The following is a 20,482-nucleotide window of genomic DNA, read 5'->3' on the forward strand; positions in this document are numbered from 1 at the left end:
GTAAAATGACACAAACGTCTCCTGTGCTGACTTCCGACACTCCAAATCAGCGTGTGAGAGGCGAGCATGCATGCGGGAGCCCGAGCGGCTCTGTTGCCCTTGTGGGACATTTCGCCGCCCGGCTTATGCTAGTGGAGCTCAGACATCAAAGAGCCGGACCCCTCCCTAAATCGTGCTCTTCACGCCATTTAAGCGAACTGAACCAGTCAGTGAGGAGAAATGATACGAGTAGCACAGCTACATCTTCCTTCATGGGGAAGTTTCTGAGTTTAAAACACGCTGTGTGTCTTTTTGTGTAAAAATGTGCGGAGTGAATGAGGCTGCCGGCTTATTCTGGACCGTGTGTCTTACTGCGTGCTCCCTTACAATAGACAGAATGAAAAACGCCTTAAATCATGTTCTCACACCACCAGGGCTTGGCTATGACCCCAAACACCTGCATGGTAGGGGTGGGCACAGGGGAAGTGAACCCCAGACCCCATTTCAGTGGTAATGCCTTGCTCTTGGAATTTAGTTGCCCCACCCTTGATTGATTGATTGAATCTTTATTTTGAACATGTTGAAAAAGTATAAAAAAAAAAAATTGAATTAAAAGAGACAAATGAACAAAGCAAACAAAAGGAAAACGAGCAACCACAACTCCAAATAACGTCCATGTTCAAAAAGGAGCAGGAAGAAGCATAAGCTTATTTAATCCCACCCCTTTTCCACTATCTAGTATCAATAGACTACAGAAATACCTCCTTGTAATTACATTATATGTTATGTGTAATTTTTTTTTTTTTTTTTTTTTTTTTAATATATACACATATATGTTTCTATCTATCCATACCTACGTATATACACACATACGCACATATACACATTTTCAATAACCCCATTAACACCTGAAGGATACACAACCTACAATTTTATATATATTTAATATATATATATATATATATATATATATATATGTATACACATACATATATATATATATATATATATATATATATACACATATATATATATATGTATATACATACATATACACATACACATATATATATATACATACATACACATACACATATATATATATACATACATACACATACACATACATATATACCCATACCAACAAACCCGTGCATGCGCACACACATGAAAATATTAGACAAGAACACCCTATCAAATCTCTACCTTTTCCCTGTACCCTGTAAAAACCATATCCTTAAACCGCTTTTTAAACTGCGCCATGCTTGGACATTGCTTCATATCTTTACTTAGTCTGTTCCACACCCTTTGACCTCCAAGAGCGAAAAATATGCTTAAAGTTGAGGTGGGAACAAAACCATCAACCTTTAGTGCTTATTCACCTGCTTTTTGCCCCCTTTTGATGGCTTTATGCCCACTTACTTACTGGGAATCGGACCCTCAAACCAAAGTGTATCAGTGCCTTGCTCTAATGTTCAAAGGCAGTAATGGATCACTAAGCTTTATGCTCGATCAGAGTCAGGGTTTCATCAGAAAATTCTGTTTTAGCACCATCTTCTGCAGAAAAATGTATTTGTAGCTGTTTTGTGGGTGAAGAAGAATAGAAAAGAGTCAGAGTCTTACTCACATTCTAATTTAACCTGCTAATATTAAACTAGTTTGCTTTAGTTTCTTCTTGAACTTTGTAAAGAATTAAGTTATAATCCAAGAACAAGAGCAGAGTCTTAGGGTCGTATTGCAGTTTTTATAGGTTTCAGCTAAATTTCCTGGTCTTCATTTGACTCAGGCACTCTCCCAGACACCCACCTCAACCATGATCATACAGTTAAAGATCCACACTTTAGCCGTACTCTGGTAATTACTGTATTGGCTTATCAAGGCCCAGCTGTGAAGCCTCAAGCTGGATTTTTAAATGCATGAGCGAGGTGTGGATCCAAGAAACACAGCATGATCACTGCAAAGAAAGAAAAGCATCTACATTTTAGCTAAATCTACCTACCGTTTACAAGGATTCAGCCAAAAGAAAAAAGCTTAACCTTCCAGGTATTATCATATGTGTTCCATGTTTTAATACTGTAATTGTCTCGGTGCAAAGAAAATGAAAAAATATTCATAATAACAGTTTGTTTCCATTAAAATTAAAAGGAAATGAGAATCAAATAGCTTGGGACTGCTACTCTGATAGGTGGGGAATAGGTTTTTTGTCGTGGTCGGTGGGAAGTGCAGGAGATCGAACCGCTCAACCAGGCAACCTCAGTGCCTTCCTGTGTGCCGATGAACCGGCTGCCCTCACTGTGCTCCTGAGGGAAATCTAAGCTGACAGTGTGTGAGGCTGCAGGTAGAGCCGGGCAAAAGTGGGACAAGTGCTTCCTGCTGCTGGAGGAAAGAGAGAGAGAGCACGAGCGAGCGAGTGAGCTGGATGCTGAATGTCCTTTTCGTGCTTTTTTATCTGAGGAATGTCCGTTTTGTCGCAATTCCGCCCTTTAGTGGCCTCGAACTTTGACCACTGATATGAGATCAAGCACCGTTTTCCTGTTAGCATCAGAACACCATGAACACATCTGTGTCACTGACACAAAATAGATCCAATCAGACTGTGTTCATCTGTTTGTAGAACTTTTTAGGTCACATCTGTGAAATCTAATGTAAGGGGAGCTGAGGATGGTGAAGCATCAGTTTAGGGCTACACCCCAAGAACAGTTTAGGTTCTTAGAGCTCAAACCAGGAAGTGCTGGTGTCTGTCGGTCCTAGATTTTAATGGAATAACATTTAACGGGTTTAAGAATTCCAGAAATTAGCCCAGTTCTCCAAGTAGCTGAAGTTACACCTCTGACATCAGTGTGTGCAGGTGAAATGTGTGCAAATAGGTCTTACATTACAAATCACAAGACAAGCGAGCACCAATTGTAAGGAAAAAAAAGATCCCATCCATCCCAGAATTTATATCCATATGTGGGATTTTGCAGTGTTGTTACTTCTCTGTTTTGTCAAGTGTTGGTACGTCATCCACAAAATGTCCTCCATCACTGTCAGAAACACCAAGTAGCTTTAGGATCTTCAGTGGAAAATGTGGTCAAATGTGTCCCTGACCGCCTTGTTTAGTGATCTAAATGACCAAAGAGCTATCTGTCTTGGTGGTCATTCATGATCTAGTCTGCCTGCGACTATAATACTAGGTCATTATGGCCACACAGAGTGAAACTAATGGTGCTCTGTGAAACTCATCAAAGTCAAAAGTTGGTTCATCAGCTGCAAGTTGCTCTGTAATGGCAGATTAAGTCAAATAACTAACATTTGTTGGAACAATCACAGAGTAAATAAAGAGTAAGGGGGGAAGCCACCAACATTAAGTCACCCAGCGGTTTGTAGAGTGTTACGAAGCTTCAGGTTTGGCCTTTCATCCGTCACCATCTTTGTTTCATTTAACCTGCATCATGAGGTGGAGGTGACTGAAAAAGTCTAATCCACCTTTCCAATCCCAAAGCAGCCACACCCTGATGCAAGCACAGCTTCATCTCCTGTGGATCAGAAGTAGAAAGAATAGAGGCTTAAGATGCCTTTGAGCCCTGTGCACACTCTGTGGAAACAGCCAGTCTGTGTTTGCATCACACCCAGCTGCTGCATCAGTCAGATGCTTCTCCTGTATTTACCAGTGACTGATGACCACCTGAACACAAACCCCTGATGAGTACAGTATGGTCACCGTGGGATTTGTCCAGGCTTTACAAGCAGACAGTAACTGCCTGAATGCATCTTTAAATTGCTGATGGGCAAGCGAGGATGGACACTAAAAGCCACAAAGGAGACATCATCTTCTATTTCTGAGAACTATAAAAATCGAACGTCTGTAAGTCCAAATGTTTGAATCATCAGTCCTTGAAGGAGCCTGTATTTGGGCCACCAGGAAAATTCACTTCACCTTGACTGACTATAAAACTCGTCCCCAGCTTCTGCCTTTTGGCTCATCTTATGTCAGTCCATCTGAAGTAGTTACCTCCAATGACTGTGCTAATGACATGCTGCATGTGGACATACCATTTGGCCTAAAAGTTCATCATTTTAACCTTGTATTTGGCATTTCCTTATGATGCGCCTTGTCACGTGTGACATCACTGCAGCGGTCCGATGGAGCGTGTAAAAGGTAAATCTTTTTAACGATGCACTCCCTGCAGAGGGTCTGATTCTGATGAATCTTCAAGGTTTGGCTGTTGCCAGTTTGCATCAGTCATATGTTAACCATTATGTTTGTTTCACTACATTGCTCCAGAAAATGAGCTTGAAGCTAATCAGTGTTCTCCAGTATGCAGAGAGTGATGTTTCATGCAGTGCATTTGTACTCTGGAGGTTGTTTAAACCCACAGGGAGACGTTTCTTTGCCTGTGTACTTTTGTTTTTTGCTTTGCAGGAGATCACTGAAAGCTTTACGAGTTTCAATTACCATTTTAAATTAATTGTGTGCAGAGCACAGCAGCACAGCAGATACTCTGTTGGTGGCTGTGGTCACTCAGGAGGGCACTTTACTTCTGTCCTGTAACAGGGAGGAGATATGAATGATGGGATGATAATCCAACAGTTACTTTTCTGCTCAGTGAGCAAGCACAGACACATATCTGAGAGACGGCTGACTAGAAAGAAACCGTCATCATCCCAAAGCTTCTTGGGGCTGCTCTTTTATTCACACGATGCCACCACACACCTGGCTTTACCTGTTTGATTTAGCAACATGAATCCTTTCATATGTCAGGCAACTCTGTCAATGTTAGTAATACGGGGAGATTCTAACCAGCTGTGCGTGTTTTTCTCAGTCAGACTAGAAATACATGTTTGGGTGTGGTGGAAAAGTTGATTTGTCTTTGAGTGTGCATGTTGAGTTTCTGTTAATCTGTGACGTTTGCAGCTGCTTTCATTTTTCCAACATTCAAACGCGGCGTCTCCTCAGCTGCTTGTCCGAAACACAGCACAAGAAGAGACAGTGGATGCGAAAATAAGCAGTTATGGCCTTTCTGGCTTTTTCTATGGTGGAAGTCAAGTCAGCAGGAGCAGAGTGAGTCAGTCTGTTATCAGAGGTGATGGGCTGTCAGTGTTATTACAGAAAGCCAGGCAGCATTTTAAGACGATGGAAGAGGGCAGCGCAGCCTTCAGCACAGAGGGAAATCGGGCAAAATGAACGTTTATCTGGAGGACGTGGTAGGAAGGAAGTGCTTGTGATGCTTGTGTTAGCTGCTAACACTGTCGCTGCAGTGTTCTAAGCATTACTTCATATTAGCCACATTCAGAAAGGATTAATATTATTGTTGGATTTTAAACGTTGGTGTCACCAAGTAAAGTAATGCCAGTGAATCTTAGCAATCACAGCTTGAGAATCACCAGATACATGCAGCTAATCCTGCAGAAATATTCTACAGTGGCAGCAAGGTCATGGTTCGTACCCGCCTAACGTGTGAGTGTTTCTGTCAGGGGTCTTTGTGTTCTCCCTGTGCCTGTGTTGGTTCTCTCCAGTTTCTCCAGCTTCCCCAAAGGTGTGCGTGTTAGGTTAACTGGTGACTCTCGATTTGATGTAGGTTCTGAATGATTGTTTGTCTGATGCACCAGCTTCCAGGTACTGCTCGTTGTTGGCCTGCTGAAAGTGTTTCAGGATAAAATCGCTGCTTTGTCACAGCTGAGTGTGTAAACTGTTGTGTGTGTGTGGGTGTAACTTCACTCTGCTGATATCAGTGACCTGTACGTTCAGCCTGTTGTGGAACACGATCTGATGGGTTGACCCTGCTGTCTGCTCCAGCAGTGCAACAGACTGACGGAGGAGAGAGACGAGGCAGAGAGACAACTCAAACACATCAAGAGAGGTGAGTCCAGCTTGTTTACACCTTCTCAAACTCTCAAACACACAAAAAAATGTGTTTTGAAGCAGGAAATGAAATTAAAGAATCTTTGCTAAACAATAACCTTCAGCAGCTATAACAACCAATAATGGAGTGACAGACATTTATTCTGCAGACATTAGTGTTCTATAGAGGATGAATAATACCAAGTCATCTTCTTACTTTTAAAAGCAGTCAACTCTGAAAAACCTTTACACATATCCCATCAGAATCAGTTGATTGTTTTTTTGTGCAAGAACTTGTATATCCAATTTTTTTTACCTTGACTTTACTATGAATATTTTCCCAGTTACAGGTCCTAAAAGTACATGGGTGTGGCTTCAAATTTTTATCAATGGTTTTCAAGCCTTATAACTTTATAAAACAGAAGATATCTATACCAAATTTCCTGGTCCTAAAAACAAGCTTTGTACCATGGATGTTTGATCTGTACCCTGAAGATCCAGCTAGTCCTGGCATTTCCTGTCTGCTCACTTTGACCTTGGGATAAACTGGTTTAGAGTTTCTGGATCAGCCCATATTCATTAATAGTTTCTAACTTACTACTCATTTTTCTTCACCTGTCAGATTTCCATTTAGTAAAGTCCTCATCCTCCTAGAGGTTGCAGAAAACTATAATTATCATTTAAAAGTAAAAAAAATAAAATAAATGGTGCCATTAATGCTTCAGTGCACACAGACAAATACTTATGTCCAGATATCAAATACCACAGAGCAGCCTGACACCTCATCCCAGCGAGCCTTCACTTCCTCCGTCCCTCTTCGCGTTATTCATCTGTGCCTCTGCTGGTATGACATCACCAACACCTTGTCCTCTGAACAGGTGTGTTTAAGAGGGTGTCACCCGTTTCCATGGTGACTCTCAGTTTAGTCAGCCAGTTGTAGGGGAGCACTTTTGTTCTGAGGAGTTTAACTCCTGATTCTAAAACTGAGGAAACTGCAGCACTTACCTACGGCTCCCATGCCTTCCATGATTATTCACAGAGGTAAGAGAAGGTTTACTGATGTTTATCTATTATAGAAGCATGTAGGAGTCAAGTGTTTGCATAGCTACCTGATTATGTGTGGGATGGATAAATTAGTGGTGCTAAATGTCTGTTTAGGATGCTAAAATTCAGACTACCAACTTTTTCATATTCAAAAGGCTTATATTCGATATTCTTGTAGATTTAGCCATATTAACGAACACACAAGCCAACATTTGTCTTCCAAAAAGATTACATTTTAATTATCCTTTTGTGTCTTAGAGAAGCGGGTCAGTGATGTCAGTCGGTTCAGTCAGCTATGTGTATGTGGGCGAGCTGTTATTGTCCAAAGGTAACAGGAGAACCAGGCGTTCTCCATCTGTGGCTTGTCCTCAGGTGACGTTTCAGTAAAACAGGCCGATTCAGAGTCATCGCCTACCTCCCCTAACTACAGCAGTTCTTCCTAAATCTAACGGTGTCGTGTCAATGTCTGATTTAAAGATATTTTTGTTTTACTGAGCTCCTTTGTTGATTTAATTTAAGTGGAGGCATTCAAATGATCTTACCAAAGTTAGTGTCCCCTGAGGATGAACTCTAATGATGCTGTCAGGGCTCATACTCTACATCTGGTGTCACCACAGGGCATGACACTGTATTTTTTAACCTTCTATGAACATAAGTTAACAGCTGTTGGATAGATTACTGAGAATTTTGATAAACTCCATCTTGGCCCCCAGAGGATAAATCCTAATTCAGCTGACATTTCCCTGCCTGCCATCAGGTCAAACATTTTATTTGACCTTTTAATTTGCACAACGTGGTCATCTACATTCGTGATCCTGCAGTGAGACTGACCTTTTGCATTTTTAAGCATTTAATGCATTGGCATTAAATCTGGCACACAAGCATGATCCCAGCAGCATTATGTTAATCATACTGGTGATTTTTACTGCCTGGCATCATAAAGTTATAATTAGCGTTACCAGTTATTGGGTTTATGACCAGTTAACAGCCTTTTCTTTCCTTAGTGTTCTGTGAGAATGATTAAACTGACACGCTACAAGCTAAACTAAGATTGCAATCATTGCAGAGATCATTATACTTAAGCATCAGCTTTAACCCTGATGCACCGTTTGTGTTATATAATTAAGAGCACAGAGCTGCCATTGTGTCTGCAGACTTTCAGTCGGTTGTAATTTTGTCTAACTGAGCCAAGCACGAGCAGCTGTTGTTGGGGCGGGGCCTATGGCTAATGGGGATGAAATAAATGAATAAATTAACAAATATTTGTTAGTTTAACTGGCGTTTAAAGAAACATGAGCTGAGTTATCCAGCTGGTGTTTTGTTGAGGTCTTCAGTGACTGTCAGATATCGCAGTCCTCTCCTAGAACTCAATAATATTCATATTAAATGGTAATGATGTGGCAGTTTAAAGTGCACGGCATGCTCCTAATGGAAGGAAATGATTGTCTTTCATATTTTGCAGTTTAAAGTAGAGTCAGTATACAATACAACGATCGGCAAAAGCGTATCATTACACACACAACAAAGAGGCCTTCCTGTTTGCAGTCCTTATGTTTAACAGGTGCAAATTAAAATCTGGGTGTTTAAAATTTTTATCAGAAAGGCTTCTGTTCATTTGGGGATTTTTCTCAGAACATTTCATGGGAACCTGTGAGAAAAACATATTCTAGTCTTTTAATCCGACTCAAACCTCAAACTGCCAGGAAAGTGTCACAAACTTGTCATCAGCAGCAAAACTGGACCTAAGATCCTCAGCAGTGTCAGCAGAATGCTGATCCTCCTTTTCACCATGGGTCTCATCACTTCACACACCCAGTCTATCGTTCATTCACTCATTTATTCATTCACCGCCTTCCCCCAGAGAAGACAGCAGTCGCTCTTGTCATGTTATTCTCATGAATTATTAAAACCTCCTGACATGAATAATTCAGCAGCAGAAAACTGGGGACGGACGAGGGTGTGTGTGGGAGGGGGGTGGGCTCATCTTGCCTGACTCTTTATCCACTGTGGTCCTTGAAAGGCCCTTTCTACCTGTTCCTCAATAATTGATGACCGTGCTGTAATGGCTTTAATGAGGGAGACTTGGCTGCCTGGCAGGTACTTGATTTTGAGCTCTTTTGGAACTCAAAGGCCAGTCTGAGATTAAGTGAGCATAAAACAGTGAAAACATGACCCGAACCGGAGTCTCTGTGAGATAATAAACTGGCCTCAGTGACGGAGGATCCTATTCACACTGAGAGCAAACATAACTAACTGACTTTATTACAATCCTGTGAGTAAAGTAACAGAATACGTACATGATTATGATACTCACTCAACATTTCACATTTTTGTATTTTTGTTTATATAAGTTTAATTTAAGCATATTTCTGTTATTTCTGTTATAGTTTGAGACCAACTATATATTATAGTTGGTCTCAAAAATGATTGTGGTTAAAAAGTCCACCTCGGCATCACTGTGTTTGCTTCTACTGCTGTTACATTTCTTCTGTGAGTGCAGTTTTTATAAGGTATTTTTAAGGTTTTAATTTTATCTCCATTTATTGATTCCCATTGTCATTGTTTAGCATAAAAATTTATCAGTTAAATATTTGTTCCTTTTCACAAAATCAGTCTCTGAGTATTTAATGTTTGTTGCTTATAAAAGTTGCAAAAAGCACAGAGAAGAACAACAGCGTGGAAGATCATGGGTTTGATGAGAATGCTACTAATACACATAAATGTGTGTGCAGGTGATTATAACGAGGCTTACTTTGTGTAGAACTGTCCCTCTAGTTGGTCTGTGAGATATCCACATTCTAATTTGGAGTGGATTTTAATGTGTTGAGAATTAATTGTTCCAAAAATCTAAAAATCTAAATACATTTCTGTTGTTTTCCTGTGACTGGACCAAAGATAGTCCAGGCATAGCTGCCCTGTCTCGTCTGGTGCAGCGTTGTGTCATATTCCATGGCAGAAATTGTGAGTTTAGTCCAAGATTACTTCTATAAATATGTTTGCAAGCTGACAAACCCTAAAGTAGGAATAACTAAACAGATTGCAAAGGTCCTAACATGTTTCCTGCAGCAGCGAGCACTGAGGAGCATCATTTAGGAGGAGGTGATCTGTCAGAAGGTTTCTTTCCCTTTATTTTGCTTTTCTTGAACCTTATATTTTCTCTGTTAAAATGGAAGCTGCCCGGCGCCCTCAGCTCTTTTCCTGAACCTTTCAGCCAGTAGGAAGCAGGCGGAACTGATGTCTCACAGTCTGCAATTTATTCTCTATTAAACCAGTGCAGCAGAGCAAGTAAAAGAGCACAGGAGCAGAGTGACAAACCTGCCTTCCTGGGAGGGATTTTGGCAGCAGCCAAAATTTGTTTGAGCTCAGTTAAAACCAAAGAACAATGAAAAACTCCACAGAACAGAAGACAAAAGAATATGTGAAATGCAATGAACACATCAGCAAATAAACTTTAGAAAAGAGACAAAAATATATTTCTATGTTCTTCTTCCACCAGTGCTTTGCATCACCTACTGTAATGCTGCATGTAGCTGGAGGCCAACTGTGCAGCACTCAGCTTCACAGGCTGATTGCCTGCAGTGTTATTATCATGTGCAGCCTAGTTATCCAGTCTACTGTACTTAGATAAAAGCCTGTGGCTGCACTTTCCATGCATTCGAATGCTGCAGGAAGTACTGAAATTACATGCTCAGAGTCCACAGAGGACCTGTGACCATGTGACTCTGGTAGAAACTTTCAAACTACATGAAATCAGGACCCGGGCATAAATACGATGAGCACAAAGGATCCGACACTCAAAAACAGTACAGAAAATAACAATGGCATCAGATTTAATCACAGATTGTGCCCTAAAGCATTGAAGCTGTTGATCATGTTCACAATGAACTTCTAAAGTTAAAACATAATTACACAATTAGACATTCAGTTATCTACAGCTTAGCTTAGTGTTGGAGCTTAAACGCCACAGCTCTCTGTCCTCTCCAGCATTTTAACCCTGTTTTAACACTGCGCTGGGATTTTGCTGTTACGCACAGATGAATGTCCAAACCGTTGGCTAATCCTCCAAATCTTCTGCCGATAACACAGACCGCCACTAAAGCGGCTTTACCAGCTGCAGTTCGTCGATGAAAAACAAAAGCCTGCCTCTGTTTTAGCTTCAATTGTCACAGGTTTTAACAGCACGTCATTTATCTCATGAGGCCCTGAGCTTGGAGGAATTACTGACCCAGAACAGCTTCTGCAGGACAAAGTGTGTCTGTGAGAGGACAGCCACATGTTTTATTTCAAACTGTTCCTGTGATGCTTTCAAAAAAGATGAATCGTCTGCTCTTCAATCCTTCAATCCTTATCTGACAAATGATGCATCATTTTTCATCATTTGTCATGATCTCAGTCAGCATGAGTACGCCATTTCAACTCTTTGGGGTTCCAATTTATATTTAGTTAATAAATAACATCTTTAAACTCCTAATAATTCATATTGGTAGCTTACAATTTGTCACCAAAAGGTTGATTCTGCTCATCTGGACGTAGCGTTTTCAGTGGGAGAAACGTTTCGTCACTCATCACTTATTTAAGCTACTATCGTCAGTGTACGCACACACGAGAAAAATAAAGGAGACACAACAAGCAGGGTCGGTGTGTCGCGTTCTGCTGGATAAAATGCTGAGCATGTGGCACAGCTATATTACATTAAATATGGATTATAAAACCTACACATATCCACATATGTAAAGACATCCTCGCAGACATGTGGAGATAGAAATAAATGAATTATGCATGGTTTAACTTTAAAACAACGTAAACAGCCACATTAATGGTTTTTCAATAGAGGAAAAAAATAAAAGAAAGAAGAGGAAGAAGCTTAACATTTCTCACTGCACATTATTAGGTGTGGGATTACCGGGAGATCCAGAGACTGCACCAGCTGAGGGTTTCTCCTGTAAAATAACATTTGAAAGCTATAAATAGCTGAGAATGAACTGTTTGCTGCGTCTGACCCGCAGAGCTGCAGCTGAGCTGCAGTGAAGTCAAGTGGAGGACGATCCGCGGTGGCATGTGGGCTGAAGCAGGGTTTAAAGGGACCAAAAGAATCCCTGAGAGATCTCTGAGGGTTTAAATGAGTCTCTGGATTGGAGGGAATCACACACCCAAAGCCCATCCACGAGCATTAAACATTGAATGAGGGATTAAAAAAAGATCCGGAAGCCTTCCCTGTCTCCCTTCTCTCTCACGTCATCCTCACTGCTGCTTCCTCACCCATACCCAGGCCCTTATGTAAGCATGGCCGACACTCTGGGTCAACATCTTCTGCAGCTGAAGCTTTTCTGTTTGCAGCTCTTGGCTGCTCAGAAATGTGTGGATGGATTTTATTTGGTCAGAGCTCTAATCAGCACTTTTCTTTATTCATTTATTACTTTCATCTTATGATAGGTTTAGAAACAGTTAAAAGATGATGTTAACCTAGCTTTATTCGTTTTTGAAAAATATGTACTTAATAGTTAAGTGGTTAACCAACAAATACCATCCATCCATTTTCTGCTGCTTTCTTGGGGCGTGGGGATATAAGACACAGCGCTCACTGGTCCTCTCTCAGCTTCCCAGGACAACCAAGGATGCAATGTCTCCTTCCCATATGAAGGAGCTCCCCGCCCCCGACGGTGTCCCTAGGGAGTTGCTTTGGGACTCCAGGGTATATGATCTATTGTTACAGGCCTAGAATTTCAAGGCACGGCCAATTGGAGGATCAGACAAAGCGCCTCTTCTTTTTGCTGATGATGTGGTTCTGTTAGCTCCATCAAGCTGTGACCTGCAGCCTGCACCGGGGTAGTTTGTAGCCGAAGGTGAAGTAGCTTGAATGAAAATTGCACCTCGGGTCAGTTGGTGCCCATATCACAGGCCTGCTTCATTTTTAGAATAATTTATAATAATAAATCAAACTCAAAAAACCCAGACCTAAACATTTACATGATGAGGTACATGAGGAAACTATTTTGTTTGGGTCAGTTTATTTATTTGCCCCAACAATTTTGCTGTGATTTTGTGCCTTAAAAATAAAATTACTCTACTTTAGAGATGCTTCTCATGTTAGTGCAAAGCACAAGCCCTCCTGTCCATGTATATAGGACAGAGGCAGATGTGTTAGAGCTTTGTTTTGGGTCTCCTCAGAAAACGGTTCCTTCCCCTGCTCCTCAGCCTCCTCCTGATGATGTAGTTCAGCTTTATTTCCTGGTGAAGACGATCATTTAAAACAGAGCCCAACAGGATCGATGTCATCATTTCTTTTAGCAAAAATATGTTTGATTCAGATCTACACAGATTAAAAAGCATGATTATTTGTGGTTTTGTAACATAGTTCTATAGTTGTTGTAGTATCTCCTCCAGTGCTCTGTTACTATTCTGGATCAGTTTCCCTAACAAATGTGTTGCTTTGCTTTAAAGGAAGTCATTTTTCGGTGGTCTTTAGATCAGATCAGTGTCTAAGCCGAGTGACTGATCCACAGCTGGAGCGCGACGTCCCGCAGGCCCTTTAAATCCAGCTGTTTTTGTTTACGCGGAGCTGTTGGTATGTGCCCAGAATGCATCATCAGGCAGAGAAGCATTAGTCATGTTTCCTGCAGGTCTCACCTGACTCTAAAATGTAATAAGCTCAGGTGACCTGAAGGCATCAGCGACACAGAGACGGGTTCAGCTTGTGGTCACTGTCATCATCGAGGGATTTCTATTTTCTTCTCATTGTCTGATATTACTCTGACATTTTTTACACATGCAGATTTTTTTCATGCAGCAAAAACTTTAAACGTCACTTCTGTTTATGTATTTGTGAAAATGGGACACCAAGGAAAGGCTTTGAAGGACATGCATGGATTGGTGAAATTAGAAGTTAGACTTTACTTTTTGTTACAAATTAAGGAGAAAATATTGTGTATAAGTGTTATTAGGTGATATTTCTGATCACTGTCTGGTCTGGGCACGCCGGCTGAGCTAACATCTTTTAAAGATGACAATCAGGATAAGCTGACGATGTATGTTTCTGCATGCCAGCAGACGCGAAGGTTTCACTTACAGCAGCCTAACAACCGGTCTGGCAAATGATGGAGCAGCAGCCTGTCATTAACTGCTCCGCTCATGTGCTGTGTTATGAAGTCTGCATTCAGCTGGTGATGGAAAGTGTTACCCTGCACACGCTGAGTGCTCAAATACAGGTTATTGAGATTCCTGCTAGGAAACAGTGAACGGGATTCTTCTGTCATACTGCATGTGACAACCACAAAGCAGCTTCTATTGTGCAGCTAGCTTCTGTTAGGTTTCTGTCAAGTTTGTTTCCTGAGTTTTGTATTAATGAAACTTTATGGTGTTTGTTTGAGACGCTGCTGGTGTAAGCTGGTTCACAAAATATAATACAGATGCATCACAGATACGCTGTCTGTGCCTCTAAAGTGAGAGAGTTTGGTTGTAATTTGACAAAAATTAAATTCACAGGACAGTAAAAAAAACATTTTCTATGACTTTACATACAAAAACATGTCAATTCAAGTTTTAGGTTTTTCATTTAGCACAAAGAGCAGGTCATTTTGTGTGATCCAGGCTGTGTAAATGATTCAGGGAGTAACTGTGTAAGACTCATTTAAACTTTAGATTCTTTAAACTGAGTACTCTGCAAACCCTGAACGCTGATCTAGTTGAATTGACCCTGCATGCTCCCTGTGCTGTTTACGTGCATTTAACTACACATTTCAGCTCTGCAGACCTCAACTGTGATTGGTCTGTGAGTGAGTGGCTGTAGCTTCAGAGACAGAGCAGGTCATCTATTAGTTAAAAGGTTGGTAGTTTGATCCCTGGCTGCTCCAGTCTGCATGCCAAATATTCTTGGGCAAGATAGTAACCCTGAGCTGCTCTGATGCAGTCGCCGGAGTGTGAATGTTACACAGAAAGCACAACCATAGGAAAAAGGCATGCTGTGTAAAGCACTTACAGTTTTTTCTGAATGCTTAAACCCTAACTGTGATTCCTGTAGCACAATCTCTAAAACTATTCAGACTTATGGCAAAACCACTCACTGAGTTTGCAAAACTAAAAGCACAAAAACTGCTTTGCACTCAGTTTGCAATTTTGTAACACACACTTTGCAAAACTGTAGGCACAATTCACTGCACAACACTCAATTACCAAATTTCCAACACACTCCTAGCAAAAGTATACACATGTATGGCTATCATTAACACTAATTTGCCAACTGTCTGGCACACTGTCACATGTGAAAACTTCTTTAGATAATTAGTTCACTTTGCAATCAGCCTAAGCACTATAATACAGGTAAGCTGTGTGTGCGGAGTACAATGGAGGGAGCAGAAAGAGTGAGAAGTAGAAGAGGCCGAGCAAGAGGACGTGGAGGTGAAGAAGTAGGATGAAGAGGACGACACGGACAAGGAGGAACAAGAGGAGGACAAGGAGGGGGGAGAGGAAGATGAGGAGGGGGGAGAGGAAGGGTAGGAAGAGTAAGAAATAGAATTGCTGATGACATCAGAGCTACAATAGTGGACCATGTAATCAACCGTGGAATGACCCTGAGGGAAGCTGGCCAACGGGTCCAGCCTAACTCGAGCCGCTACACTGTAGCAAGTACCATAAGGACATCTTGAAATGAGAATCAGTTAGTACAGTCACTTCGCACAAAGATTTGTAGCACTGCCATATGCCAATGAGAAACACAACAATACCATTGATGTAAAAATACTGAAATTGTTACTTTACAGAATTGCTAGATGACCAGATGCTGGGGGCAGAGGAAGCATGTTCACTGCAGACCAAGTAACCCATATAGTCATTATGGCGATTGCAAATAATCCTATACTTGGAAATAAACACTTGTGTTTGTTTTGATGTGTTTGAATAAACACCAGTACTTGAAGTTTGGATCCCTCTATGCTTATGGATCTATGACAGAAGTATGAGCTCAAACTGACATAGCCTACCTTGTGCACAGAGAAAGCAAAGGCCAGATGTGTTTTGTATTCATACCATCAGTGTGCAGTTGGCGCATTGTGTGCTTAGTAGATGATGGCTTGTGTGTACTGTTTGATACGGAAACACCATTTTTACGAAGGTGTGAAGAGTTAATCTAGCTGTGTTTGCTTTTGCAAGAGAACTACAATGTTTTGATTATTGGGTGACAGGTTTTCTTATTTGTGTGAAGAGTTTTGCAAAATTAGCAAATAGTTACAAAAAATGTGCTTAAGCAAACAGAAAAAACTGTAAGTAGAGTAGAATTAGAAGAACCAGAATGTATTCAGCTTGCTCAGTATGCCAGTCTGTGTATACTTCTCTCCATCCTTTATTCCTGTAAAAGTAAGTTCTGTTCTTTCATATTTTAGCGCCAACATGAACTTTTGAGCTTCAGCAGAGGGATGCAGGCTCACCAGCAAGTACAAATACAAAAAATACTGAATGCTGCCCACTACAGCAGCTGTTCACTGCAAAGGTGTGGGTTACTCTGGAGTCTGACAGAAGTGTGCCGGTTTCATCTGTTTATGCCACTTCTCTGTTTCACACCACAGACAAATATGCCCATAAATATTTTGACCAATGCTAAATGCTACTGCAACAACAACAAAGAAAGAGGACAGTACATCAGAGTTATTACAGAGTCTCTGTGGCAAATGAGGAGGAGGAGGGCAGGAACACATTTCCTCCTGCCTTCAGCTGAAGGAGTGAAGAGTATAATTAGATTTGGAGCTTGTATATTGATCAGGAAGGACTGTGTTAATGGAGCCAGGATGTTAGCAGCAGCTTCCTGTTGGCTCTAATACAATCCAGCGCCAGCTGCTGAGAGAGCCCAGGACTGACTGTGTCGCAATACCAAAACTTGTCATGTATTTCAGCTGTATTTGAAATACAGACTTTAGATTTACAGTTTTTTACAGACGCTAGGACACATTTCTCAATACTTAGGTCACGTTTGCAAAACTCCTCACACAGTGAGCACAACAGAAGTCTATGTGGGCTAAACTGAGGACCAGTTATCATTGTTTTGGCACAAAATGCATTCAATGACTACATCTCTCAAATTTCATGAATTATCTTCTCACTCAGACACAACAACTGCCAAAAATCTTTGTACGGACAGGACATTTTGCATGTGCTTACATACTGTTTTCAAAACTGTTAAACTTATGGCCAAAACAATAACACAATGCAAAACTTGAAAAGACAGCAAAATCCAACAGCAATATTTTATTGAAACATATTTTAAATCTAAAAATGCAGTTTAACCAGCCACAGCTGATTCTCATTGTAGATGAACATCTACACAGGTGTTACTCCTTCAGTCTTTCAACTCCTTCAATTCTGGCAGCCAGAAGATTCTTTCCTAGGTGTGTTGCCCTAGATGACATAAGATGTGATGTGGATGAGAATCTGTGGCCAAATGGAGAAGACCGAGTAGATTAGCATTACTATTGTATGTGTATCAGTGGATGGTGTGTATACAAATTCTTGTATTTTGGGATTACTTAGTGCAAAAAAATAAAAATACATAAACAAATATTAACAAATTCTGCATGATGTCTGATTCATTCCAGTAACATATATTGAAATTATAAACAGAGATGTGTCCTTGTTTTACACAAGAAAACACTGTGTAATGCTACATGTTGTTAGTGTTTTTTAGGTCATTGTTTTGTGGGTGACAAAGTGTGTTTGTCGGCTGTCAACCTTTGCTAGTGTTCTGGAAGAATGAGTTTATTTGAGACCTGAATGAAGTGTTTTGGTAGTTGTAGTGCATTTTGAATGTGAAATGAACTGCTTTGCCAAGCTGAAGGTCAGTTAGGAGGATTGTGTGAAGAGTTTTGCAAAAGTGACCTAAGTATTGAGAAATGTGTCCTAGCGTCTGTAAAAAACTGTAAACTCTGGGGATTACAGTTTTTTACAGTCGCTAACAAGCGCCTACCCATACTTCAGATACTTTTTCTAAACTCTTAACACAGACCCACACCTACAAAACACAATTGGCCAAATGGATAATATCCTTCCCAAAAATACACTTTGTTAAATATATACTAACTCCTCATTTCAAAATTAGAACACATCTTTCTCTGCACACACTAACTGTACAAAAACACTATAAATCTGACTCAAAATGAAATTAGTCTGTCAAAGAATAACACTTGTTTTCACTTCACAAGGTACATGCAGTCAATCAAAGTACACCAGGTTTCAAAATACTGGCTATTATTGACATTACAAAAACTGCATAGACTTTTATGATTCAGTTTTACAGGTATTTGCATGCGAAACATGCAATCCACCATATTGACACCAGAAATGTCTTGGTTGGTAACTGTATGTCCACATGTACAGTAATGTTCACATTCAAAAGCATTCCAGTAAAAAGCAAACAAGTTTTTGTTTCTTTACTGTTTACCACAGGAGGTACAGTAGAAACACGGTATGATAGGACAGAGAAAGTTTTACAGTATTGCTTACAGTGAACAAAATATCCATGAAACACACAAGAGCATTCTGAACAAAAAAACAACAGCAAAAAGCCAAGATAAAAAGGGGGGGAGGGGGGCTAAAAAAAGGCAAAAAAAGTTGCATCTAATCTCTGCGATCTTCAGGGTTAGGCCACATGTTTTCATCAACATCACATCTGATGTCAGCCAAGTCGATGCACCTGGGATAAAACCGCCTGGTATGTCGGATCCACCCTTGGCAATCGTCAACTGTGATGTCCCTGGAGCCAGCATCCATGGCTTCAAGGAGGGACATCTGGTCATGTGGCTGATGGTCATAAACCTTCCACCGCCATGCAGAAAAGAACTCCTCTATGGGGTTGAGGAAAGGTGAATAGGGTGGAAGGAAGAGACTCACCAGTCTTGGGTGGACTTCAAACCATGTTGTTATTGCTTGCGAGTGATGGAAAGCCACATTGTCCCAGGTAATTACAAAGGTCCTCATGTTTTCACCCTCCTGACCCTGCTCTGGAACCAGGCGCTGGTGGAGATCATTGAGAAAGGCAAGCAAGCGCTCTGTATTATAGGGTCCAACCTGACATTTGTGAAGGAGTAATCCTGCATTTGCAATTGCTGCACACATGGTAATGTTTGCCCCTCTCTGTCCTGGCACATCAACTGTGGCCCTTTTTCCAATTACATTCCGTCCACGTCGACGCCTTTTGGCCAGATTGAATCCTGCCTCATCGATGTATATGAATTCATGAGGGGCCTGGTTGGCCTCCAATTCCATAACTCTCTGAAACAAAGTTTATGTAAGTCATGTTAGTACTGTATACCATACTGTACTGTAACCTAGTATTGTGTAGGTTACCTACTTGCAAAGTGCAAAGCTTATAGAACTGGACATTGGATTGAATATACACTGTACCTGGACATATTGTCGTCGTAGCTCCTTGACCCTCTCACTGTTCCTCTCAAAGGGAACAGTGTAGAGCTGCTTCATCCGCACTCTATGTTTGGACAATGTCCGCGAAATGGTTGTGAGGCTGATTCTGTCGATATTGTCGAATATCTCATGGTCCGCCACAATTCTGGTTTGTATTTCATGCAGTTTTATTGCATTATTTGCAGTAACCATTTCCACAATGGCAAGCTCCTGATCATTACTGAGGAGCTTTCCTCTTCCCCCAGAGGGTGGAAGACGTTGCATTCTTTAGAAAGACAGACAATTCAACATATGCATTACTGTATGACCATATTGACATGTCAAGTGAGAATAGGAACAATCCATGTAAAATGCAATACTTACCTGTTGGTTTGTTGAAAGGTGCGTATAATGGAGGCAACCGTTGACCGCCTCAAATTGGGCTGCACTCTTTCACCAGCCTCTCTTAGTGAAAGACCATGGTTGATTACATGGTCAATGATAGTGGCACGAATTTCATCACTGACTACTGTTCTTGCAGCCCTTGGAATGCCACCACCACGCATTCTTACACCTATACCTTGCCCTCTCCTTGGGCCTGCTCTTCTCTCTGGGCCCCTTGCTCTTACTCCTCCTCGACCAGACATTACAGTGTTTGTCTTTTTTTTGTTTCCAAAAACATCACTCCTCAAGGTCTTGCCTTATGAACCCCACTGAGTCTAAGCCAGAATGGAAGAAGGTGTGGTTGGCCCAATTTACCCAACATAAATCAGCTGTGTGTCAATTATTCAATTGTTTGTTTGTTTACAGCTGAGATATATTTTTGATATTGATATTGTTTTTGTACTGATATCATTGCAGGGGCAGAGGTTTTTATACTGTATCTACGGTTTGGAATATTGTTTTTGCTATTGTGGGATGTTGTGTGTTAACATTCGTAGATACTACAAGAACAGTCCATAGTTTTGTTGGGAGGTATAACTTGTCTGTTAAGAAAATGTAAGCATTGTGGAAATGTGTTCACTGACTGCATATTGGGTGAACACGACATGAAATGTGTGAATGGTATGGCCACAACAGACCGATCCTGTGCTAATTGTGTTTAGAGTTTTGCAAATGTGACAACTGTTTGGACAAACGCTTGTTAGCGACTGTAAAAAACTGTAATCATCAGAGCTCTCTAACCAGTTACACCCTGAATGCAGCAGAGACGACAGCACAGTGAGACGAGTTGAGCTTTATTTTGACACGATA

The 20,482-nt window shown here is 40.9% G+C and overlaps 1 protein-coding gene across 8 annotated transcripts in view; it reads left to right on the forward strand.

The window, feature by feature from the left end:
• The window catches only part of shtn3 (shootin 3), a 35,782-nt gene that overhangs the window by 276 nt on the left and 15,024 nt on the right, over nt 1-20,482 (forward strand). For 5 of the 8 annotated variants that reach the window (XM_085471484.1, XM_085471493.1, XM_085471491.1 and 2 more), the window contains exon 2: nt 5,759-5,822. In XM_085471484.1, coding sequence (XP_085327610.1) covers nt 5,759-5,822 — 64 coding nt within the window. Of the gene's footprint in view, nt 1-5,758; nt 5,823-6,746; nt 6,845-20,482 lie in introns of those variants that run through there. The other 3 variants (XM_085471492.1, XM_085471494.1, XM_085471497.1) reach the window with 2 other exon arrangements.

The sequence above is a fragment of the Copadichromis virginalis genome, linkage group LG2, assembly GCF_057382275.1.
Source record: "Copadichromis virginalis isolate Kocher_CV1m ecotype Utaka linkage group LG2, C_Virginalis_male_GT1.1, whole genome shotgun sequence".
NCBI lineage: Eukaryota > Metazoa > Chordata > Actinopteri > Cichliformes > Cichlidae > Copadichromis > Copadichromis virginalis.